The sequence below is a fragment of the Coenobita brevimanus genome, chromosome 50, assembly GCF_032717465.1.
Source record: "Coenobita brevimanus isolate Jiangsu-jjx chromosome 50, ASM3271746v2, whole genome shotgun sequence".
Taxonomy (NCBI): Eukaryota; Metazoa; Arthropoda; class Malacostraca; order Decapoda; family Coenobitidae; genus Coenobita; species Coenobita brevimanus.
The window spans coordinates 39,480,569-39,507,092 of NC_137003.1; the positions used below are offsets into that span (position 1 = coordinate 39,480,569).

At 45.0% G+C, this 26,524-nt stretch overlaps 1 protein-coding gene across 1 annotated transcript in view; it reads right to left on the minus strand.

Moving 5' to 3' along the window:
* The window catches only part of LOC145399811 (rho GTPase-activating protein conundrum-like), a 234,665-nt gene that overhangs the window by 47,106 nt on the left and 161,035 nt on the right, over positions 1-26,524 (minus strand). Inside the window, exon 14 of the mRNA XM_080272372.1 lies at positions 22,897-23,040. Coding sequence (XP_080128498.1) covers positions 22,897-23,040 — 144 coding nt within the window. The remainder of the gene's footprint in view (positions 1-22,896; positions 23,041-26,524) is intronic.

Here is a 26,524-nt window from a genome sequence, read left to right on the forward strand (position 1 = left end):
GGTAGATTACCAGTGGAGAAGGGAGAAAAAGTGAGCAGATGGAGAGAACACTTTAAGGAATTGTTGAACGTAGAGGATGGAAGTAATGCGAGTATAAGTGGCTGGGGAATGGCTGGGAGAAGGAGGGAGGTGAGAAGACAGGAAGAAATCAGTAGGATAGATTTGTGGAAGCAATGAAGAAAGTTAAATCGGGGAAAGCCCCAGGAATTGATGGAGTGTGTGGTGAAATGCTGAAGCATGGGGGAGAGATAGTAGTAGAATGGATGTGGAAGATGTGCAGATTGGCCTGGGAGGAAGGTAGAGTCCCGGAGGATTGGAAGTCAGGTATAATTATTCACTTGTACAAAGGAAAAGGGGAAAAAGAAGTGTGTGGTAATCATAGGGGCATTTGTCTTCTTAGTATAATAGGAAAAGTGTATGGTAGGATACTTATAGACAGAGTTAGAGAAAGAACAGAGAAATTAGTTGGAGAAGAACAGGGAGGCTTTAGGAAGGGAAGAGGTTGTGTAGATCAGATATTCATTCTTAGATCTTTAGTGGAAAAGTTTCTAGAGAAGGGAAAGAAGTTGTATGCGGCTTTCATGGATTTGGAGAAAGCATATGACAGGGTGGATAGACAAGGATTGTGGAAAGTGTTATGAATATATGGAGTAGATGGGAAGTTGTTGAATGCTGTGAAGAGTATGTACGATGGTGCGAAGGTTGCAGTGCGTGTGGATGGTGAACTAAGTGAATTTTTCTCTTTGAAAGTTGGTCTGAAACAGGGATGTGTCATGTCTCCATGGTTGTTCAATCTGTACATGGATGGGGTAATAAAAGAGGTACAAGGTAGGGTAGTGGATGTTGGAGTGGTCCTGGTGAGAGAGGATAGTGTTTGGAAACTCCCTGTACTGTTGTTTGCAGATGATACTGTGTTGTTGAGTGAAGACGAAGGGGAGCTGCAGGGCTTGGTGGATGAGTTTGAGAGAATGTGTAAGAAACGGAATCTAAAGGTGAATGTAGGGAAGAGTAAAGTGATGGTCTTTGCGAGAGGTGAAGTTAGTGAATGTACAGCGAGGTTGGATGGTGAGGAATTGGAAAATGTGAGTACGTTTAAGTACTTGGGTAGTGTGATGAGTAAGGATGGAGGTTTGGAGAGTGAAGTGCTTGAAAGGGTACAGCAGGGAAGAATGGTTGCTGGTTCTTTGAAAGCAGTGATAAGAAACAGGGAAGTGAGCATGGAAGTGAAAAAGTTACTACATGACAGTATTGTGATACCAACTCTAACGTACGGAAGTGAAGCTTGGACATTGTTGGAAGGACACAAGTCAAGAGTGAGAGCAGTGGAAATGAGTTATTTAAGAGGAGCCTGTGGAGTCACGTGGAGAGACAGGCTGACGAATGAGGATATAAAAGAGCGTTGTGGTGTGGATGTGGATGTGATAGGAAGTGTTATGAGGAACACACTGAGGTGGTTTGGCCATGTGGAGAGGATGGAGGGTGAAAGACTGACGAAAAGAGTGTATGTGAGTGAGGTGGAGGGGGGAAGAGGGAGGGGGAGGCCGAGGATGAGATGGAGGGATGGGGTGGAGAGGTATATGAGAGAGGGGGGTGTGAGTTGGGAGCAGGGCAGTGAAATGGCGGGGGACAGGGCGACTTGGAGGCGATTTGCTTGTGGCCACCCCAAATGGGATTAAGGTGTCTGGCAATAGATAGATAGATAGATAGATACTAGTTCCTATGCTATCACCAATAATGCTAACATGAGTGAAGATGGTAGAATAATTATGGTGGTGTGAAAGTGGCAAAAGTGATGAGGGTGAGTGGGAAAGGGGATTCAACAAACAAGAAACAGATGTGATATACTAAATCAGGGATGGAAATTGCAAACTCCTCACTAGTGAATAACTGCTGCCTTAAATTAACAGATGAATCCTACAGTGACCACAACAACAGTAAGTTAACACAGTAAGTTCCTACTACAGTACGGTAAAGTATATAGTCCATTTCTCTATAGCAAGATGCCCTAATCACAGAAGAGGTGGCCACAAACAAATGGCCTCCGTGTCATTTTGCCCTCCATCATCACTCTCCAACATACACACCCTTCTTTCTTGATTTCCCTCCCTTCTCCATCTCATCCTCAGTCTCCCCCTTCCCCTTCCTTCCTCCATCCCATTGATATAAACTTCTCTGGTCAATCTCCCTCTCCCCATTCTCTCCACAAGGTCAAACCATCTCAAGGTACTTCTCCTTTACGAACCTTTTGCATTTATCAGCCAGGTTAAATCTTTCAGATTTTATTCCTTTACCATATATCAGATTCAGTCTGATACAGTATAACTAAAAGTAGTTTCAAGTAAACAGTACTTAAATGCAGTAGTTCTTATTTTACACACTTATGAAGCTTCATAACAATCTTACACAATTCTTTCTACATTATTTCTACATAATTACTATGTCCAGCATCATATTACTATGCATGCATAACTCCACAGCGTCTTTAATCACATAGTTTCACTGGATTTTCTCCTAATACCTTGAACTGTACATACATACATACATATACAGTATTCATAATGTAAAGGCCATTCTCTATGGCAGCAAGTAGCTTCATATATTCAGAAAAATTCCAATACAGGTATAGTGAAAGTTCATACAATATTGTTTTTACCAGACTAGGTTTCCCTTCAGTTAGTCTGATACAGGGACTCTTCACAGTGCATGAACAGTCATGAGCTGCACAATAAACTAATTAGGTTTTAATGTATGCATTTACTGCATGTAAAAGTTACACTGATATTGTAAAACTTGATAGGGTACCATAAGTTTTGAAATATCAACACTGTGGGAGAAACACATTGTGTTAGATATCATTACAGTAACTGAGATACTCAGCCTGGGTTGTCTTTTTATCTGCTTGCTGAGGAGGTGGGTCAGCAAATAATGGCTATTACTGCACTTGTATATGTCCTAAGATTTTTTAAATACTGTAGTACAGTGGTATTTTCAACAGATATCAAAGAATGAAACTATCTGAAATAATTTAGCTACTGTCACTGTAAATCATCACGTGAAGTCACTGCATTACTGAATGGATTTGCAGATGAAATAAGGTGTATTTCACCTACATTATCAAAATTTGATGAGTTAACAAATGTAGCAATTCTGTCCTACCAACTTCCCTTCTGATGATGTATAATTTTTGTAAGCAAAATGAATGGAATATTAATGTAAATTATGGACCCTAGTCTCAATGGCTTTGGATATTTTGTATGACCTCTTCCTCTGCATCTTTACTGATTACATCTTCACATCATTTCGTATGTCACTAGTGTAAACCACGTTGATATCTAACATATGTAAATACCACTGCTGTTAAAAAGAACTAAAAAGTCAATTGCAGCTAGAATACAGCACAAAGAATCATTAATATACGAGGCTACAACCCTACTCCACAGAATGTGATTATCACCCCTTCCTTTCTCCCCTCATACTTTCTCCTCCCAATGACCCCTCCCTCCCTCCCTCTCCTTTCCAATGACCCCTTCCTCCCTCCCACTCCAATGATCCCCTCAACTCTCCCCTCCCAATGACCAAATTCCTCCTCCCCTTCCAATAACCCCTTCCTCCCTCCCCTCTCAATGACCTCATCCTCCCTCCCCTTCCAATGACCCCTTCTTCCCTCCCCTTCCAATGACCCTGTCCTCCCTCCCTTTCCAATGACCCCCTCCTCCCTCCCCATCCAATGACCACTTCCTCTCTTCCTTTCCAATGACCCCTTCCTCCCTCCCCTTCCAATGATGCCTTCCTCCCTCCCCTTCCAATAACCCCTTCCTCCCTCCCCTCCCAATGACCCCTTCCTCCCTCCCCTTCCAATGACCCCTTCCTCCCTCCCCTCCCAATGACCCCTTCCTTCCCCTCCATCCAATGACCTCTTCCTTCCCCTCCATCCAATGACCCCTTCTTCCCTCCCCTTCCAATGACCCCTTCCTCCCTCCCTTTTCAATGACCCCTTCCTCCCTCCCCATCCAATGATCCCTTCCTCCCTCCCCTTCCAATGACCCCTTTCTCCCTCTCCTTCCAATAACCCCTTCCTCCCTCCCCTTCCAATAACCCCTTCCTCTTTCTCCTTCCAATAACCCCTTCCTCCTTCCCCTTCCAATAACCCCTTCCTCCTTCCCCTTCCAATAACCCCTTCCTCCTTCCCCTTCCAATAACCCCTTCCTCTCTTCTCTTCCAGTGACACCTTCCTCCCTCCCCTTCCAATGACCCCTTCCTCCCTCCCCTTCCAATGACCCCTCCCTCCCTCCCCTTCATCCTTCCCCTTGCTCCCTCCCCTTCCAATGATCCCTTCCTTCCTCCCCTTCCTCCTTCCCCTTCCAATGACCCCTGTCTCTCTCTCCTTCCAATGACCCCTTCCTCCCTCCCCTGCCTCCTTCCCCTTCCAATGACCCCTTCCTCCCTCCCCTTTCAATGACCCCTTGCTCCCTCCCCTTCCTCCTTCCCCTTCCAATGACCCCTTCCTCCCTCCCCTTCCAATGACCCCTTCCTCCCTCCCCTTCCAATGACTCCTTCCTCCCTCCCCTCCCAATGACCCCTTCTTCCCTCCCCTTCCAATGACCCCTTCTTCCCTCCCCTTCCAATGACCCCTTCCTCCCTCCCCTTCCAATGACCCCTTCCTCCCTCCCCTTCCAATGACCCCTTCCTCCCTAATGACCCCTTCCTCCCTCCCCTTCCAATGACCCCTTCCTCCCTCCCCTTCCAATGACCCCTTCCTCCCTCCCCTTCCAATGACCCCTTCCTCCCTCCCCTTCCAATGACCCCTTCCTCCCTCCCCTTCCAATGACCCCTTCCTCTCTCCTCTTCCAGTGACACCTGCCTCCCTCCCCTTCCTCCTTTCCCTTCCAATGATCCCCTCCTCCCTCCCCTTCCAATTACCTCTCCCTCCCTCCCCTTCCTCCTTCCCCTTCCAATTACCCCTCCCTCCCTCGCCTTCCTCCTTCCCCTTCCAATGACCCCTTCCTCCCTCCCCTTTCAATGACCCCTTCCTCCCTCCCCTTCCAATGACCCCTTGCTCCCTCCCCTTCCAATGACCACTTCCTCCCTCCCCTTCCTCCTTTCTCTTCCAATGACCCCTTCCTCCCTCCCCTTCCTCCTTTCTCTTCCAATGACCCCTTCCTCCCTCCCCTTCCAATGACCCCTTGCTCCCTCCCCTTGCTCCTTTCCCTTCCAATGACCCCTTGCTCCCTCCCCTTCCAATGACTCCTTCCTCCCTCCCCTAACAATGACCCCAACCTCCCTCCTCTTGCTCCTTCCTCTTCCAATGACCCCTTCATTCTTCCCCTTTCAATGAACCTTTCCTCCCTCCCCTTCTTCCCTCCCCTTCCAATGACCCCTTCTTCCCTCCCCTTCCAATGACCCCTTCTTCCCTCCCCTTCCAATGACCCCTTCTTCCCTCCCCTTCCAATGGCCCCTTCTTCCCTCCCTTCCCAATGACCCCTTCCTCCTTCCCCTTGCTCCCTTCCCTTCCAATGACCCCTTGCTCCCTCCCCTTCCAATGACCCCTTCCTCCCTAGCTTACCGATGACCCCTTGCTCCCTCCCCTTCCAATGACCTTTTCCTCCCTCCCCTTCCTCCTTCCCCTTCCAATGACCCCTTGCTCCCTCCCCTTCCTCCCTCCCCTTCCAATGACCCCTCCCTCCCTCCCCTTCCAATGACCCCTCCCTCCCTCCCCTTCCAGTGACCTCTTCCTCCATCCCCTTCCAATGACCCCTTCCTCCCTCCCCTTCCAATGACCCCTTCCTCCCTCCCCTTCCAGTGATCTCTTCCTCCCTCCCCTTCCAGTGATCTCTTCCTCCCTCCCCTTCCAATGACCCTTGCTCCCTCCCATTCCAATGACCCCTTCCTCCTTCCCCTTGCTCCCTCCCCTTCCAATGACACCTTCCTCCTTCCCCTTCCTATGACCTCTTCCTCCTTCCTCTTCCAATGACCCCTACATTCCTCCCCTTCCAATGACCCCTTCCTCCCTCCCCTTCGTCCTTCCCCTTCCTATGACCTCTTCCTCCCTCCTCTTCCTCCTTCCCCTTCCAATGACCCGTTCATTCCTCCTTTTCCAATGACCCCTTCCTCCCTCCCCTCCCAGTGACCCCTTCCTCCCTCCCTTCCCAATGACCTTTTCCTCCCTCCTCTTCCAATGACCCCTTCCTTCCTCCCCTACCAGTGACCCCTTCCTCCCTCCCATTCCAATGACCCCTTGCTCCCTCCCCTTCCTCCCTCCCCTTCCAATGACCCCTTGCTCCTTCCCCTTCCAATGACCCCTTCCTCCCTCCCCTTCCAATGACTCCTTCCTCCCTCCCCTTTCAATGACCCCTTCCTCCCTCCCCTTTCAATGACCCCTTCCTCCCTCCCCTTCCAATGACCCCTTCCTCCCTCCCCTTCCAATGACCCCTTCCTCCCTCCCCTTCCAATGACCACTTCCTCCCTCCCCTTTCAATGACCCCTTCCTCCCTCCACTTCGAATGACCCCTTCCTCCCTCCCCTTCCAATGATCCTTTCCTCCCTCCCATTCAAATGAACCCTTCCTCCCTCCCTTTCCAATGACCCCTTCCTTCCTCCCCTTCCTCCTTCCCCTTCCAATGACCCCTTCCACTCTCCCCTGCCAATGAACCCCTTGAATCCCTCCCCAACCAATGACCCCTTCAATCCCTTGCCTCCCACCAACCCCCTCCTCCCCCCATTCCCAAATACCACCACATTCACCCCATTTTCCTGTGTAAATTTAACCTGAGATACTGTAATACAAATCTATGTCAAGCATTGTCAAATTAATCCCTTCAGTATGATATCTTTTTCTATATCTAGTATAACAATACTTGATAATGTCAGACAATTTCATATTCAGGTTGGGGGACACTGCTTGTACTACAAAGGATCATGGAAAATGTTTTTCACTTCTTCATTACAGATGCTCTCCCCTAAAATTAATGGGACTGCCTTGTGGGAAAAAAGTTAATCTGTAGTGGTCCTACAGGATGGTTGGGGGGATAGTTTTTGTTCAGTGCCAAATATATTTCTTATTTATTTACTTATTCATTTTCTTTTTTAATTATATAATTTCTGTAAAAGAAAAATCCTTTTATTTCAGCCAGTCTGTTAACTAAGACCCAGTAATCCCTGTTTATTTGGCATGCCAACAAATGGAATTATCATGCATCACCACTAGTGTATTACTTGGTCTCTGAATTTTTGGACAGGAGAATCTAATACTGTACAGTACTGTGTACCAGAAACAGCAAGGATACTTTTGCAGTATAGCTGAGGGTTTATGGAAGAGTAATGAAACTAATATTATCCAAAACTAACTCAGAATAATACCTCTCCTACACAGAAATTCAAATCTGTGTCATCAAATTTACCAGTTCAGTATTACGACCACTGTAATAGACAAAACAATACTGACCAGCATATTTAATTTTTATGATTTATGGCTGCAATTATCACCATGATTTCTGCACTTCAATGAAGTAAGTACAGTTAAATTTATCTTAGCACAGCTGTTTTCACTTTAGGAGTATGGCAAGTTATTGAGAAGTGAAACAGAACTGAAGCAGAAGTTAAATTATTTATGGATGGTTTTAGTATATATTATAAAGGTGACTTTCCATTGTAACAGCAGCTGAACTCCCTTCCTGTATAGGGAGCTTAGAAGAAAGAGAAAGAGAGAGAGAGAGAGAGAGAATAAAGTAAGGAGAGGTAAAGTGGCAGCCCTGGAATTAACCCCGGCATTATGGGATTAAGATTAAGATGCCCCAGACTAATCCACTTAAGCCGAGTCTGACAGCTCTCCTGCCTTTGTTCCGAATCTGTGGTCCCAAGGGGCTTGACATAGCTCTCTGTCCCCCTTCGATAGGAAATACCATGGAATGCTGCAGCTCAGGTCCTTTGTGATGAAAAGCTCCTCCCTAATTACTTGGACTTCACCAATCACCACTGATGGCACCCCCAGGAAACTCCACTTACTCAAGTTGCTTGGGATCGAATACAAGGTGCAGAAAGCAGGCTTTCCACACACTCTTTTCTCACCACCCTTGGTTCACACAGACACACACAGACACACAGTCACGTCTTGGTGACACTCTTTTACACATTCTTTTTTACTACACTCTTGTTTACACCTAGCACATCCTTACAGCCCACAATACAAGTAGCCTCCACACAACTTCCTCCTTTCCTGTAATTACTCTCCAACCTCAGTTAATAAATGCCATCCTGCCCTTGTCCCTGATATACAACTGTGAGTACACTACTGCCCTACATGTGTCTGGAGTCCTAGCTTAGTTAAAAGTTTCTAGTTATTCATTTGTTAAGGTGTCTTGTGTATGTCAGATTTGTTCATGTAATTTTCCTCCCCGTTTTTTTAACCAACTGACTGCATTGTATAATACTACTGTGCATTCCCCTTTTGATACTGAGCATTTTGAACCTGTTTTTCCCCTTTTTGCTCTCGAGTATAAGATTGATTTAAAAATATAGTTTTGTACAAAAGCAACTACAGTGGGATCACAGAGTACACGAGTTCACAGTACACGAATCACAGTATGCGAGTGACCAAAAATAATAACCAAAAAACCTTGATTGTGTGAGTTTAGCTCACAATACACAAGGTTGAGGCAAAGAGTGGCACCGCTATTGTCCCAGGCTACGCGACCCCTCTCCCCACACGACGTGCCCATCGTGACTTACAGGCTCATGGGGAAGGTGCTCAAGAGGAGTCTACAGTAAGCTCTTGCCAATAAACACTTCGACAATAACATTTTCAGCAATAATGGTAAGTTAGAATAGATACCCAGTTTCTATAACAACATTTGGATTCACTTGAATAATGGTTATTTCGCAAATGCCAAGATGTTATGATGTACTGCAAATTCGTCCATAACAAGATAAGGAATGAAACAGACGAACAAGAAGAGATGAAGAAAATTGCCGAAAATGTGAGCAGCACCGAGGAGATGGAGCATCCTCCCCTCACCACCTTCCCTGACTTGCCTGCAGCCATCCCCTCCACCTCCACTGCTCCACCTGACTCATCAGCTGCCTCCCCCTTGACCTCCACAGCCCCACCTGACTCACCTGCTTCACCTAGCATACCTGCAGTCCCCACCATAATGACTGTTGCTGCATTCTGGGAGAAATATAACATTCGGTAGAGCATAAATTTCTTTGTCAAAGCCTGGAATAATAAAACACTGGCAACTGTTAAACATGCGTGGTGCGGTGGATGGTGCGGTGAGGGCACTCTAATTGAGTTGCCGTGCCTCGAAACCCCTGTTATTTAAGTCCATCAGGCCTGTTGTCTACTGTTGTTAAGGTGACTGACCATGTTTTTGTTATTGTAGCTATATCTGTAGTATATGTCTGAAAAATTTTCCCTTTATTATGTCTCTGAGGGTCAAAAAAATGTCAAGGTATGAGGGGGTACTGCCCATATGTAATTTTTCCCATAAGATTATACTTTCACAATGTGCAATTTCACAGTGCGCAAGGACCAGGACTGCTCATCCACTCGTGTACTGTGTGAGCCCACTTTATTGTGCATTTTTGCTTCTTCCCATATTGTGTGATTGATTATTTTGAGTCCACCCTACCTTGTGTATGCGACACCATCCCTATAAAGTACTAAAGCAATGAATGGATCAGATTGTGAATATAGCAGAAATGAAGGGAAGAAATTTGTTTGAGAGTGCAACACCTGATTAGGGTGATATACATAGTGTACGTATACAGAGAAAATAAAGAAGTGCAAATGGTTATGCTTGTGATGTTAACCAGCATCAAGAAGGCTTGAGTGATATGTGAAACATGGTATGGTCTATTCCACTAAGCACACTGTTGATAGTTCTCCTATATTTACTTTTTCACTTCCTATATCCAAATGTAGGAAATTAAAACATATATATGGGAGAACTATCAACAGTGTGTCACCATCTGCTCACTTGATGTAGTACTGCCTATGTCTTCCTTCACCTGTATCATTTTTTTTTTCTGTGTCTGTCCTCCTCTCTTCCTAATTCTCCCATCTCTCCTGTCACTTTTTATTACTTTTCTTTCTTTTTCAGGTAGTCGTACATTAAGTGGCGGACTTTGGGGGGGGGGGAAATGACGGGGGTTCCACCGGCATAGATCATGGGTCCAGGGTGAGATGGGGCTCGAACCTGTGCTACAGGGTACAGGGCATCGCGGTTCCCAGGCTGCCGCTTCCGCCCAATAGAGAGGGGCCTGACCCTGAGAGTAGCGCCCCAGGAGGCTACCCTATCAGTGGGTGCATAATAGCAGGACAGTTGCAGTGCCAAGGCGTGCTTGGAGGTTGTCCCTGCAGTTATCCTGGCAGGGTTCCCCAAGGCCACTACCACAGCCACTGGTGAGCTGGTGGGCTAGGGGTCTCAGATCCATTGCCTGGACCTGGGACTGTGCAGTGAGTGGGGCCTGTGGTATGTCTACCCGCTTTATTAATACTGACTATGACTAAATACAAGAACAAGTTTCAAAGCAAGCCTGAGGACATTAAATCACCCAGGGGGATGAGGGTGGGTTCATGGAATGTGGGAAGTTTGAGGGGAAGAGTGGGGGAAGTTGTTGAGGCATTCAATAGGAGGTGGGTGGATGTGGCATGTTTGCAGGAAGTCCAGTATAGTACAGGGGTGAATCAGCCAGAGAGACTGTTGGGAAGGATTGTTACTATAAGTTGTACTGGCAGGGGGGGACAGACAGATATGGGGGTGTTGGTGTGATGGTTGCAGAGATATGGGTGGAATATGTTATGAATGATATGAGAGTAAGCGATAGGATATTTGTAGTGAAAATTCTGTTCAGTGGAATGATAAATGGAATTATATTGGCATATGCTCCACAGGCAGGCTTGGATGAAGTAGAGAAAGATAGATTTTGGGATGACTTAATACGTGTAGTAGGTGGTATGAGGGATGATGAGATAGTGGTTTTGGGAGGGGACTTATATGGTCATGTAGTTGAAGCAGCTCAAGGTTATGAAGGAGTACATGGGGGATGTGCGTATAGTATAAGGAATGCAGAAGGGGAAAGGATACTCGAGTTTGGGGATGCAACGAACATGATTGTGTGCAACACACATTTTAGGAAAAGAGAGAGTAGGTTAATAAAGTACGAGTCTGGGGGAAATAGCAGTCAGATAGATTATTTTCTGGTTAGGAGGGCTGATAGGAGGTTGGTGGGGGATGTTAAAGTTATAGGAAGTGAGGAGTGTGTGCAACAGCACAAACTATTGTTTTGTGATGTGGTGCTTAAAGAACAAGTGATGAAAAACAGGACTTATGTACCTAGGAGGAAAATATTGAAGCTGGGAAACCAAGTAGTAAGGGATGCCTTCTATGGCGAGATGAGAAAAGTGGTGACTGAACAGGGAGCCGTAGACAGAGGCGTTAATGAACAATAAAGAGCCCTCATGAACAACTTCTTGAGAGTTACTCATGTAACATGCAGTTGGACAAGAGGCCCACCAAAACATAAAGTAACTTGATGGTGGGATGAGGGTGTAGAAGCTGCAGTTAAGGAGAAAAGAAGGCTTTTCTGGGAATGGAAGAAGGGTGGTAACAAGAAGGAATACTTGGCTGCCAAGCGTGCGGCTAGAAGAGAGGTATACAGGGCGAAGTCTGAGACACAGAGGCTTTTACTTGATAACCTAAATCATGGGGAAAAGAAGAATATGATATTTAAGGTGGCAAATCAAATGAAGAGGGATAATCGGGATAATATAGGTGAGCAGTGTGTGAAGAATGATGAAGGAAGGGTAGTGGTGAATAGTGGGGATATTAAAGATGCATGGAGAGAGCATTATAGCCGGTTGTTGAATGAGGAGTTTGACTGGGACAGGGAAGGTTTGGAGCCAGCAGATCCAGTGTTTAGCCCTTGGCCTTTGATTGCTGCTGCTACTGTGAGTGAGGCACTAGGCAGGATGCAGGTGGGGAAGGCAGCATGTGTGTCTGGGTTGACTGCTGAAATGTTGAAGGCCTCAGGAGATATAGGGGTGAGGTTAATCACTGACCTGATAAATATGATTATATATGAGTGTGTTGTCCCAGATGATTGGTTGAAGAGTGTAACTGTACATGTGTATAAAGGGAAGGGTGATGCCCTGGAATGAGGAAATTATAGAGGTATAAAGCTTTTAGATCAGATAATGAAGGTAATGGAGAAAGTTCTAGAAGGTATGATTAGAGAAAGAGTGAATATTGATGAGATGCAGTTTGAGTTTATGCCAGGCAGGGGGACCACTGATGACATATTCATTGTTCAACAGCTTCAGGAAAAATATACTAGGAAGAAATGGGATCTGTATTTTGTTTTTGTTGATTTGGAAAGGCCTTTGACAGCATCCCTAGAGAGGTGGTGAAGTGGGAAATGAGAAAGCTTGGCTTGGAGGAGTGGCTGGTTAGGGTGGTTATGGCTATGTATGTGGGTGCTCGCACACAGGTACTTGTGAATGGAGATTTGAGTGATGAGTTTTCCGTGAACATTGGTGTGCATCAGGGGTCAGTTTTGAGTCCCATGTTGTTTATCATGGTACTTGAAGTCCTCTCATGTGACTTCAGAAATTGACTCCAGTGGGAGATGTTGTATGCCGATGATTTGGTGTTCAATGCAGAGACTGAAAGGGAGGCGGAGGAAACATATAGGAAGTGGAGAGATGGTATGGGGCACAAGGGCTTAAGGGTAAATGCAGATAAAACAAAAGTGATGATATCTACGATTGGTGGCGGTACTGTCAAAGACAAGGGAGAATGGCCATGTGCAGTTTACCACAAGGGTGTGGGAAGTGATTCCATCTTGTGCGGTGTTTGCGATAAATGGGTGCACAAGAGATGAAGTGGTATCAGAGATAGACTGCGAGATAATGCTGATTTTAATGTGTGTGGCATGTTGGGGAGAGCAGGTGGAGATTGTAAGGTGTGAAGAGATTGAACTTGAGGTGTGAAGAGATTGAACTTGTTGGTGAGACATGTTATGTGCTGGAGGTGGGGCTGGAGCTAGCTCTGTGGTTAGGGTGAGAAGAGTTTGGAAGAAGTTCAGGGAGCTCTTGCCTCTCCTGACATTGAGAGGACTCTCCCTATGTGCTAAGGGGTCTTTGTATGCAGCATGTGTTAGGAGTGTAATGCTGTATGGTAATGAGACCCGGGCAGTAAAGGAGGAGGATTTTCGCAGACTCAGACATACAGAAATGACAATGATTAGGTGGATATGCAGTGTGTCCCTGCATGCAAGCCCTGGGGGGGTTGGGTTTATGATGGAAGAGTTGAGAGGTAGGATGGGATTAGAGTGTATTGGTGTTGTGATGAGGAGAGGTAGATTGAGGTGGTTTGGGCATGTGGAGAGGATAGGGGATGATAATTGGGTGCAGAAGGTCAGAAGTGTTAAAATTGGGGGTGGGGTTAAGAGGGGTAGACCGAGAAAGACATGGGATGGGGTCATTAAGTGTGACCTCAGGGTTAAGGGACTGAACAGGGAGGCCGCAATAGATCATGCAGCATGGACAACCACCGTTATGTGACCAAGGCCAATGCATGCAAGCATGTTGGAGCCTTCAAAAGTGAAAACAAAAACAAAAATGAAAACGACAAGCCTAATGGTGTCCTGTAAGCCAGGAAAGCATTTACAATGCTGGGTGGTAACCATATAACCAGCCCATATGTGTTCCCTATGTGTCAACAAGTGGGTTGGATGAGGGTTAGTGCCCCTCCCCATTAAACAACTAATGCAAAGACAAATGGCCACCCCTTATGGGATTATGGCATCTGGCTAGAGATAATAGATAAACAGACTTCCTACATCTTCTGAGTCATACCTCATCCCCATCTTTTTAGGTGGGAATAAGACTTGGAATCATAATGTTGATAACCAGAATTCTGAAAATGATGAAGCAGTATTTAAAGAACTCCACATTCCAGATGAAAATGCTTTGTTGTCATTGTAGAACTAATATTAAGGGACTCTGGTATGACTCAAAATATTGTTTACAGATTTTGACCAGTGACCTTGTCCAGGTGCCACAGGGTGCAAAAGTGGACATATGTGGAATAACTGAGACTAACTGGAGAGGTGAGAGTGTGAGACAGTGGGAGTATGGATGGGGTAAATGTGTGGGAGTAGGTGAGAATGAGAGGGCAAAGGAAGGAGTATGTATAGATGTGTGAAAGCGATGGAAGGAGAATATAAGCGAATATGGATCAATTCGGTCATGGATTGTGTGGGTAAGATTGAAAGTAGGACTACAAATGTGGGTGATTGTGTTTGTATATGCACCAATGAAAGATAGTGCAAGTAGAGTGAAATAAGAGTTCTGGGCAAATGTGGAAGCATGCATAGAAAAGTTTGAAAGGAATGAGAGTGTTTTTGATTGCAGATATGAATGGAAAAGTAGGGAATGAAGGTGGATGGAGTAGTTGGCGAGTGGGATGTGCCTGCAAAAGTGGATGATAATGGCAGTGTTCTAGTGGACATCTGTGCAGGGTGATGAGAAGAGTGGGTGGTAAACTGAACAAATGGAATGCAATGACTGCTTATGTGTGTGTGGATGACACGATGAGAAAGTATGTTATGGATGCAAGAGCGTACAGAGGTTGGGGAAGTGGTCTTTCTGACCACCATGTGTTGGTGGTGAAAGTCAAGGTTCAAATGCAATGGGGGAATAGATGGAGGGAGGGATAGGAAGTAGGAGTCCATACAAGGAGGATAGAAAGGTTGCAAGAGGATGGAAAATAGGCAGAATAAATGAGTGAAGTGGCAGAGCGATTGGGAAAAATATGCTTTGGAGCCAATGGAGGAGGTGGAAGGTGTGTGCGAGATAATCAGAGAAAAAACCTGTGCAGCATGTGAGGTGGTGTGTGGGGTGAAGATACGACGAATGAGGGTGCAAAGAACAGCATGGTGGAATGAAGAGGCAAGACAAGCTGTGGCACAAAAGAAAAAAGCTCATACTGAGTGGATGGGAAGCAGGAGTGTGGAGGAAGTTGGGAGACGGAAGATAGTTATACGTAGAAAGGAAGAGAGAGGTGAAAAGATTGGTAAGATTGAATACGAAGAAAGTGGATGAGGAGTTTGGAAGGAATTTGAGTGTAAAGTGGTAGGAATGTAAGAAAATGTTCTGGAAAGAAGTAAAGAGAGTAAGGCAGGGTAATAAAGAAGTTAGTCGGGGAGTGAAAGATAAAAATGGTAGATTACTAGTGGAAAAGGGAGTAAAAGTGAGCAGATGGAAAAAACACTTTCAGGAACTGTTAAACACAAAGAATGAAAGTGATGCGAGGATAAGTGGTAGGGGGATGGCTGGGAGAATGAGGGAGGTGAGAGGTAAGGCAGAAATCAGTAGAATGGAAGTAGTGTAAGGAATGACAAAAGTCATAATGGGGAAAACCCCAGGAATTGATGGATTGTGTGATGAAATGCTGAAGCATGGGAGACAGACAGTAGTAGAATGGATATGGAAGATGTGCTGATTGGCCTGGGAGGAAGGCTGAGTCCTGGAGGATTGAAGTCAGGTATAATTATTCCCCTGTATAAAGGAAATGGAGAAAAAGAAATGTGTGGTAATCATAGGTCTTCTTAGTGTAACATGAAAAGTGTATGGCAGGATACTTATTGACAGAGTTAGGGAAATAACAGAGAAATTAGTTGGTGAGGAATAGGGAAGTTTAAGGAAGAGAATAGGCTGCATAAATCAGATATTCAGTCTTAGGTCATTAATGGAAAAGCTTCTAGTGAAGGGATAGAAACTGCATGCAGCCTTCATTGTTTAGGAGAAAGCATATGACACGGTGGATAGGCAAGGAATGTGGAAAATATTAAGAATGTATGGAGTAAAGAGGACGCTGCTGAATGCCGTGAAAAGTATGTATGAGGGGGCTAAGACTGCGGTGCGAGTGGATAGTGAATTGAGTGAATTCTTGTATTTGAGTGTTGGACTGAAACAGGGATGTGTTATGTCTGCATGGTTGTTTAACCCCTAAAACGCGGCCGTGGACAGCCGACCCCCCCCCCCCCCGTGTGGCGGGGTTGTATCACGGTCTGAGTACCTGTAGGAAAATATTTGCCAAAAATCAGAGATTAATCCTAGAACATTATAATTTTTATGGCAAATAGTACTTACATTCAGCTTTCTCCTGAGACAGGTGTTGAGCCCTCGTGGACTACCCAAGGACTTGTGGAGACTTGCAAAGTTGGGTAACAAAATCTTCATTTTCACACCTCCAGCAACCCGGTTTCCCCTCTCCCACAGCCTCAATCTGTCACAGTACACTTTATACTACAACGTACAGGTAGTTTGGAATCCGTATTTGTACAATAAGCACTGAAAATAAGGCTACAATCAACGGAGCATATGGCCGACATGCAGCGCGGCAGCGGTCTTCTCGTCACTGAACAAACATTTCCCTTTTCACAGCTAAAAACACGTATACTACATTATTTTCCTTCATAGTACTTCCCAAAGGCTCGCATGGCACTATTATGGCCATAAAAATCACTGTCACTGCCAGTATTGTGAAGCGGGAATGAGAAAGACCACCGCGGCGTGATTTTATTCTGCCTTACGCCAGTCACTTTATTCTCGCTCCTGTCGGCCGCTCGCACTTCATTTCTATTGCTCACTTTCACTCTCGCTGTCAGTTTAGTGCCTTATTCATCAGTGTCACTGTCATTACTTATAAAAATAATATTTTCTACACACCAAACTGTCACTGTCATAACATAGAATAGAAAAATATGCCTTCAACTTCTTACACTGGAGTGACTGTCACTCTCAATACTTATATTATTACTATGTACAATAATTTACACTGAAATCACTGTCACTGTCAGTACGTACAAGAAAACTAAACACTAGTATCACTGTCACTCTCAGTATTATTTACAATATTTTTACCCTTATTTTCAATATCTACTCAGGCTGTGGTAGTCAAAGAAACACAGGTAAGCGCACAGGGGAATTTGGCACTCTTTGCACTGCAAGGAGGTGCGTCTAAATGTTCTTTCTTGCCGGGTAGTGTGGCTGCAAACATGGCACCTCCTCAGTGCTTTCCCCCTCTTGGCAGTGCTAGACAGTGGCTCCAGGCAGTGTCGCTGAAGGTAGTCCTGGCACTGTAGGCGGTCTGGAGGTGTCTGTGAGTGGCGCCTGGGACCTGATGGCAGTACCTGCCCAAAACGCTGAAGCAGCTGATAGACACAAGTCTTAGAAAACCACCTGAGAGAGTAGTTAGCTGGCTTCCTGCTCTTGATCTTATACAGGATGAAGGCGTTCAGCATGCACATATCAAGCAAGTGCAAGAACACCTTCCTGTACCAGCGACGGTTCCTCCTCAGGCAGTCAATCTCTCCGATCATCATATCGGACTTGTCCACCAGCCGCATATTGACATTGTAGTCAATTACAGCATCAGGCTTCATCACAGGATCGCCAGTCCTTCTGTCGACCTTCCCTGTGGCTTGCATTTCCCCCTTGTGGACTGTGGTGAGCAGATTGACGATCCTCTTGTCGTGCCACCTTATCGCCAGCATCTTGTCGGATTTCTTCAGGTGCACGTCTCTCCGCTTTGATCTTTCAGCCTCGGGGAAGGCAGGGTAGTGTGCCCTATTGCTCCTGACAGTGCCACAGGATTTGACGCTGTGCTCTGAAAGGTACTTGGCGAGTTTGGGAGCTGTATAATAATTGTCCGTATACAGGATATGATTCCCGCCAAAGTACTTTGCCAGAAGCACTTTCACCACAGAGCCAGAGAAACCAAGGGGGTCAGTCTTGTCCAAGTCCACATTGCTGGCGGTGTAGATAACGAAGTCTAGGATGAACCCCGTCTTGCAGTCGCACAGCACGAAAAACTTTATTCCAAAGCGGTGGCGTTTGCTTGGAATATACTGCACGAACCGAAGAAGACGGACCCTGAACAAAACCAAGGACTCGTCGATCACTACTTTCTTGAAGGGCCGAAGGAACGTCATAAACTTGTCCTTGATCATGTTCAGGATTCCCCTCACTTTCCATAGGGGGTCAGTCCAGGAAGGCTCATCATTGTTGGCAAAGTGAAGGTACGTCATGAGTTGCCTGAAACGATCCCGAGTCATGTACTTGTTGAAGATGGGTGTGGGGCAAAGATCGTCAGCACTCCAATACTCCTTGAGCTTGTGCTTCCAGTTATGTGGCATCAGAAGCATCAAGCCGATGAATACAAATAGTTCCCGGATCGTCACAGGAACCCATGCTGTCATCCGCGACGTGGATGGCGTTGCACCTTCACCTTGACGAACTGCAGCACATTGTCCTTCGTACCTGTTCGTCTTGGTACAAATCTGCTCCATGACTTCGTTATCCAGGAAGGCCAACAGGTAGTCCAAACATTCACCACACTCGGGGACAGGGAAGTCAGCCTGGATCCCACACCCAGTGGAATCAAAGGGCAGATCCTCTGGCACAAAATCAGAGCCCTCAGACCACACGAAGGTGTCCAGAGTGCCCTGCCTAGGCTGGGAGTGGGTGGGTGCGGTGGGGGGTGAGGCAGGCCGTGTGGCAGTGGGTGAGCTAGGTCGTGCCTGTGTGGTGGTGGTGGTTGTGGTGGGGAGAGTTGGAGAAGGTTCAAGGTCACTCGCAGTAGCCTGGGTAGTGAATTGCCTAGTGCGGTAAACCTTACCACTAATTCTAGCACTAGGAGACACTTTCCTATTCATGCCAGCACGAACACGGGGCCTACGAAAACCTCTACGAAAACCAGACTGCCTACTTCCCTTCCGAGGTGGTGAAGGAGACTCCGAAGACTCAGGAGAAAGCACAGCAGACGAAGATGACGAGAGAATGGGGCTGGGGGTGCGAGGCAGTATGGCGGCGGCGTGACCTGGGGTAGGGGACAATGGCCAGCCTGAGGAGAACAATGGCTGGGAACTGGGGTCACCACTTCGCTTCCTCTTGGCCCCCTTACCATACACCACTCCCTTCTGCGCTGGAGCCTTGCCTGATGAGGTGCTAGGCACAGGAATTGTCTCTTCCTGCACCTCAGACTCAGCACTCGATAAAGTGTCTGATTCAGCAAGGCTCGATAACACCGCAACGTCACTACCGTAGTCCATAGAAGCTTTCAGTAACTCTAGGCCTATAGCAGACTCACTCAGGCCCTTTGCACTCCCTAGCAAGGGTTTGGACGGGGTAGATGTCACCAAACCCTTTTAGGCCTGGAAGGCACTGACTCGGAAGAGCTAGAATTTGACATGGTGTCACCTTCAAAGACTGCGGTAAACTGACGCTAAACAGGGGCAAACCGCACGAAAAAAAGCTAGTGTGACAACTGGGGAAACAAGAGTTTCCAATTAGCATAAAGTGCTTGCGAGAGGAAGGCACAGATTGACATGTCTGAGCAGTCTGTGTGCTGCCATATATCACGGCGAGGGTGGCCGGGCCGCGGTGCGTGGGTGGGTAAAAAAAAAAAGATACATGGCAACAATGGAGGTCAGTGGTACAAAGGTCAAGTGTGCTAATAGTAGCTGTAGGGTGGCGGTACTGATAGACAATACCAGCTTGAGCCTGCTTGCCCACAGTTATTCAAATTTAACTAGAATCGCAAATGCGACGATCCGCCGTTATGTCCTTTTCGCCAAGCGTCGCAAACGCGACGATCCGCGTTTAAAGGGTTAATCTGAATATGGATGGGGCTATAAAAGAAGTACAGCACAAGGTAGGGCAGTGGATGTTGGGGCGGCTTTCATGAGAGGGTAACGTTTGGAAACCCCTTGTACTCTTGTCTGCAGATGATACTGTATTGTTAAGCGAAGATGAAGGGGAACTGCAAGGCTTGGTGAATGAGTCTGGTAGAATATGTAAGAAACAGAATCTAACGATGGATGTAGGGAAGAGTAAAGTAATGGTCTTCAAGTGAAATGAAGTCACTGGATGTACAGCGAGACTGGATGATGAGGAAATGGAAAATGTGGTGCATTTAAGTACTTGGATAGTGTGGTGAGCAAGGATGGATGTTGGAGGGTGAAGTGTTTGAAAGGGTACAATATAGAAGAATGGTTGCTGGTTCTTTGAAAGTAGTGGTAAAAAACAGGGAAGTGAGCATGGAAGTAAAAAAGTCACTGCATGACAACATTGAGATACCAACTATAACGTATGGATGTGAAGCATGGACCTTGTTGGTCGCAAGTCAAGAGTAAGAACAGCAGAAATGGATTATCTGAGAGGAGCACATGGACTTGCGTGAAGAGACAGACTGAAAAATGAGGATGTAAAGGAGCACTGTGGTGTGGAAGTGAATGTGACAGAAAGTGGAAATACACTGAGGTAATTTGTCCATGTGGAAAGGATGGGGAACGAAAGATTAACGAGGATAGTATATGTGAGTGGGGTGAAAGGGAAGAGAGGGAGGGGGGGGGACCAAGGATGAGATAGAGGGATGGAGTGGAGAGGTATATGAAAGAAGGGGGTATGAGCTGGGAGCAGGGCAGTGGAATGGCAGGAGACCGCGTGACATGGAGGTGATTTGTTTGTGGCCACCCCTAATAGGATTAAGACATCTGTCAATAGATGGCTAGACCTTGTGATCAAGGTCAAGGTCATTCATAAGATGCAAATCATGTTCACTCATGACCCACGAAATTTCCACAGAGTTTGGACAAATCGACCATAGATGATGCCAGCCAGAACATCCCAGTACTAGAACTTGACTCTCCCAAAACTGTTCCACTTAAAATACAGACAAGATACATAAAATCCATCCTAGACAATTTACCCACTAACAAAGCTCTGGGCCCAGATGGAATTCCACCAATTGTTTTGAAAAAGTGTTCCCCTGAACTTGCCTCTGTTCTAGCTAAATTATTCAGACTATGCATACGTACTTCTTCATTCCCAAATTCATGGAAATATGCCAATATCCACTCAACTCCGAAGAAAGGAAGTTCCTCTGACCCCTCTGATTACAGACCAATAGCAGTCACATCTTCTCTTGGTAAGGTATTTGAAACTTTAATTAATAAGCACACTGTTAAACATCTTGAATCCAACAACTTAGTGACAGACAATATGGTTTCCGCCACAAAAGATCCACCAATGATATACTCAAACTCCTAACTCATACCATCCATCAATCAATTGACCTACATGGCGAAACTCATGCAGTAGTCCTTGATATTTCTAAAGCATTCGATAAAGTATGGCACCGTTCCCCGCTGTCCAAACTCCCTTGCTATGGAGTGACATCTTTTGTTCCTTTGATTTCCTCATATCTTAGTGACAGGATAATAAGAGTAAAAGTAGATGATGTATATACCAATTTCCACTCAATTAAAGCCAGCGTGCCACAAGGATCAGTTCTGGTGCCAACCCTGTTCCTGGTTCATATTAATGATCTCTTATCTGTCACCCACAATCCCATCCACTCATATGCAGATGATTCAACACTACCTAGTTCATTCACACTCAGACACCCATTTACAAAGTCTAATATTTCTACCTCTTAACTCAGTACAGCCATCTCCATAAATCAAGACCTATCTATGATCAGTGAGTGGGGATAAAACAACCTTGTCTCATTTAATGCTAGTAAAACTAATATATACAATTTACTAACAGACAGATATTGCCAGATTCATATATTACCTTCAGTACTACTAATATTCCCATCTCCAAAAGTAATGAAATTCTCGGCATCTCACTTAACAGTGCCCTCAGCTGGACCTTTCATGTTAGATCACATGCTAAAACCACCTTAAAGAAACTTGGTCTAATGTATTGAGTCCGTAACTTCTTCACTGACGAGCAGTTAGCTGTGATTTATAAGAGTCATGTGCGCTCTCAGCTTGAATATTGCTCACCCTTGTGGAATGGATGTGGAGAGGTTGCATTAAAACAACTAGACAAAATCCAGAACAGCTCTGTTAGAATTATTAACAAACCTGCCATTACAAATAAACTACCTCCTTTACAAGTAAGAAGGAATGATGCCCCTCTTGCATTATTTTACAGATATTTTTAAGGAAAATGCTCAGACGAAGTTGTGTCCATTGTGCCACCTCTCCATGCCTTCCCTCATGCTACAAGGGCATCTGGTAGCGCTCATGACTGGAATGACACTCAGCCATATTGCAGAACTTCTGCCTATCAGAATTCTTTCATTCCCCGTACTGCATCTCTCTGGAACTCACTTCCCCACAGCTGTTTCCCTCCAAACTTCAACCTACAGCTGTTCAAGTCTAACTGTTACAGATATGTTATGAATGGAGGACACCAGTAATCTGGTGTATGGATTTTTTTTTAATTAATTTGTTTTTTCCTTCCTCTGTTCTGTTATAAAAAAAAAAAAAAAAAACTTTCTGATATAGCACTTTCAGGCATGGAGGGGCCATTTTGATTTTCTTCAGTATCTCAGAATGTATTTGTTGGATCTCAATATCAATACCCTGGGGCACTAGCATGTAGATGACTACTTACTGGAACATTTGCAAAGCAACCGATTCAGTAGTGTCTGCTGTCCAGGAGGGCAAAAACTGAAAAAATACCATAGAGCGCACTAGTGCTAGGAAAAAAAAAAAATTGTGCCAAAAGAATCCTGCAACCAAGATACATTGCTCCTGAAAATTTCAAGTCTCTATCTTGAATGGTCTTGGAATGCCAGCCTTCCATATCTTCCCCCCAAAAGAAATAATATCTACAGTATCAATAAGAACTCCACAAACTAGGGACTTCTTAACAATAATAATAATGATAAAAGTAAAGGCTGATGTTGAGTGTGGTGGTGATGATGATGATGATGATGATGATGATGATGATGATGATGACAATAATGATGATGAAGCAGAGTGGTAGAGCTAAAATGTGTACTGCAAATCAACGCAAGCAGCACCATGACTTACTGGGGTGGAGTTGTGGTGTTTAAGTGCCTCTGCCTGATACTGGCGGCGTATCTGTGTCACAAGTCGCTGGGGCACAGTCCATAACACATCCCGGTATTTTATCAGCATTTGGGTCAGCTGTGTTGTTACACTGGCATACGTCATCTGCACCAAGAAAACACCCAATTAACATTAATGACATATTAACCCAGAATATAATTAGTGTTTCACACCATTTTTAAATGAGAAAAGGGTCAGGATGATGAAAAACTTGATTTGCATCAAATTCATCAACGCACAGTCCTTTAGTGATGGTAAGAGACAGTGTTCATTATAACTCACCACTATATTGTTCTTGTCATTATTATTATTAATATTATTATTATGGTGGACTGAAGAGGTGAGACAGGCTGTGGCACAAAAGAAGAAAGCATACAATGAATGGATGAGAAACAGGGGCATGGAAGAAGTTGAGAGGCGGAAGAGAGAGTTATATGTAGAAAGAAAGAGAGAGGTGAAAAGATTAGTAAAAGATAGTAAGAAGAGAGTGGATGAGGAATTTGGAAGGAATTTGAGTGTAAAGTGGAGGGACTGTAAGAAAATGTTCTGGAAAGAGGTGAAGAGAGTAAGACAGGGTGGAAGTGAGGTTAGTAGGGGAGTGAAAGATAAAAATGGTAGATTACTAGTGGAGAAGGGAGAAAAAGTGAGCAGATGGAGAGAACACTTTAAGGAATTGCTGAACATACAGGATGGAAGTAATGCGAGTATAAGTGGATGGGGAATGGCTGGGCGAAGGAGGGAGGTGAGTAGACAGGAAGAAATCAGTAGGACAGAAGTTGTGGAAGCAATGAAGAAAGTTACATTGGGGAAAGCCCCAGGAATTGATGGAGTGTGTGGTGAAATGCTGAAACATGGGGGTGAGATAGTAGCAGAACGGATGTGGAAGATGTGCAGAATGGCCTGGGAGGAAGGTAGAGTCCCGGAGGATTGGAAGTCAGGTATAATTATTCCCCTGTACAAAGGAAAAGGGGAAAAAGAAGTGTGTGGTAATCATAGGGGCATTTGTCTTCTTAGTATAATAGGAAAAGTGTATGGCAGGATACTTATTGACAGAGTTAGAGAAAGAACAGAGGAATTAGTTGGAGAAGAACAGGGAGGCTTTAGGAAGGGAAGAGGTTGTGTAGATCAGATATTCATTCTTAGATCTTTAGTGGAAAAGTTTCTAGAGAAGGGAAAGAAGTTGTATGCGGCTTTCATGGATTTGGAGAAAGCATATGACAGGGTGGATAGACAAGGATTGTGGAAAGTATTAAGAACATATGGAGTAGATGGGAAGTAGTTGAATGCTGTGAAGAGTATGTATGATGGTGCTAAGGCTGCAGTGCGTGTGGATGGTGAACTAAGTGAATTTTTCTCTTTGAAGGTTGGGTTGAAACAGGGATGTGTCATGTCTCCAAGGTTGTTCAATCTGTACATGGATGGGGTAATAAAAGAGGTACAAGGTAGGGTAGTGGATGTTGGAGTGGCCCTGGCGAGAGAGGATAGTGTTTGGAAACACCCTGAACTGTTGTTTGCAGATGATACTGTGTTGTTGAGTGAAGACGAAGGGGAGCTGCAAGGCTTGGTGGATGAGTTTGGGAGAGTGTGTAAGAAACGGAACCTAAAGGTGAATGTAGGGAAGAGTAAAGTGATGGTCTTTGAGAGAGGTGAAGTTAGTGAATGTACAGCAAGGTTGGATGGTGAGGAATTGGAAAATGTGAGTACGTTTAAGTACTTGGGTAGTGTGATGAGTAAGGATGGAGGTTTGGAGGGTCAAGTGCTTGAAAGGGTACCGCAGGGAAGAAAGGTTGCTGGTTCTTTGAAAGCAGTGATAAGAAACAGGGAAGTGAGCGTGGAAGTGAAAAAGTTACTACATGACAGTATTGTGATACCAATTCTAACGTATGGAAGTGAAGCTTGGACGTTGTTGGAAGGACACAAGTCAAGAGTGAGAGCAGTGGAAATGAGTTATTTAAGAGAAGCCTGTGGAGTCACATGGAGAGACAGGCTGATGAATGAGGATATAAAGAAGCGTTGTGGTGTGGATGTGGATGTGATAGGAAGCGCTATGAGGAACACACTGAGGTGGTTTGGCCATGTGGAGAGGATGGAGGGTGAAAGACTGACGAAGAGAGTGTATGTGAGTGAGGTGGAGGCCGAGGATGAGATGGAGGGATGGGATGGAGAGGTATATGAGAAAGGGGGGTGTGAGTTGGGAGCAGGGCAGTGAAATGGCGGGGGACAGGACGACGTGGAGGCGATTTGTTTGTGGCCACCCCAAACGGGATTGAGGCGTCTGGCAATAGATAGACAGATAGATTATTATTATTATTATCATTATTATTATTATTATTATTGTTGTTACTATTACAGTAACCCCTCGATTATCCATCATAATACAGCCAAAGACATGACCGGATACGGGCAATGTCTGGATACGGCGCAATATCCTCTACTGTACCCATATCATACCTATACTGTACCCATAATAAAGCTGTATGTACAGTACCCCTCCTAGTTTTGGCAGTGTTCTGCAGTCTTTCAGCTGTTTTTAGACATCAAAACACACACTGCAATATGCAATATAATCCTAAACACTAAGAAAACAATGCATTAAAAAAAAAATACCAACATGGACAGTACCCCTCCTAATTTTGGCAGTGTTCTGCAGTCTTTTGGCTTTTCTTAGACATCAAAACACACATTGGAATATGCAATATAATCCTAAACACTAAGAAAACAATGCATTTAAAAAAAAATGCAAAACCCTACCAGTGTGTACAGTACCCCTCCTAATTTTGGTAGTGTTCTGAGGTCTTCTGGATGTTTTAGATATCAATGCACACATTGCAATGTTGAATATAATCCTAAATGCTAAGAAAACAAGCATAAAAAAGAAAAAAACTACCAATATGCACAGTGCCCCTCCTAATTTTGGCAGTGTTCTGCAGTCTTTCAGCAGTATTTAGACATCAAACCACACATGGAAATATCCAGTGTAATGCCAGACACTAAAAAAACAATGCATAAACAACAAAAATCCACAAACATCCTACCTATAATGCAGAATACCCCTCCTAATTTTGGCAATGTTCTCCTGTCTTTCAGCTATATTTAGACATTGGAACACACATGGGAATATCAGTGTAATGCTAAACACTGAGAAAGCAATGCACAGACAACAAAAGTCCACAGACAAAATCAATGAAGATGACAATTGCAGTATTTTTAACCCTCTCTGGAATTCAAAAAGTTTCTGAGACAGCAAGGGTAAAGGCTGACTCCATGGCACAAAGAAAAAAATTTCCATTGCCAAATTGCCTTCGGAAATTGGTTACTGTATATTTCTCACTATCCACTCACTCAATGTAGTGCTGCTGTTGGGTGTCTGCCATTTCCTCTCCATCCTTTTTTCCTTCCATTCTCTTCTGTCTTTCCTTCTTTCTTTCCTTGTCCTTCTGCCTACGGGTGACTTTACACTCTCCCTTCTGTTTTTCTTTCCTTCATTCTTTCCACTTCCTTCAGCCTGTGGCTGACTCTACATTGAGTGACAAGCCAAATGGTTTCCTGTACACCAGGAAACCATTTACTATGCTGGGTGGTAACCATA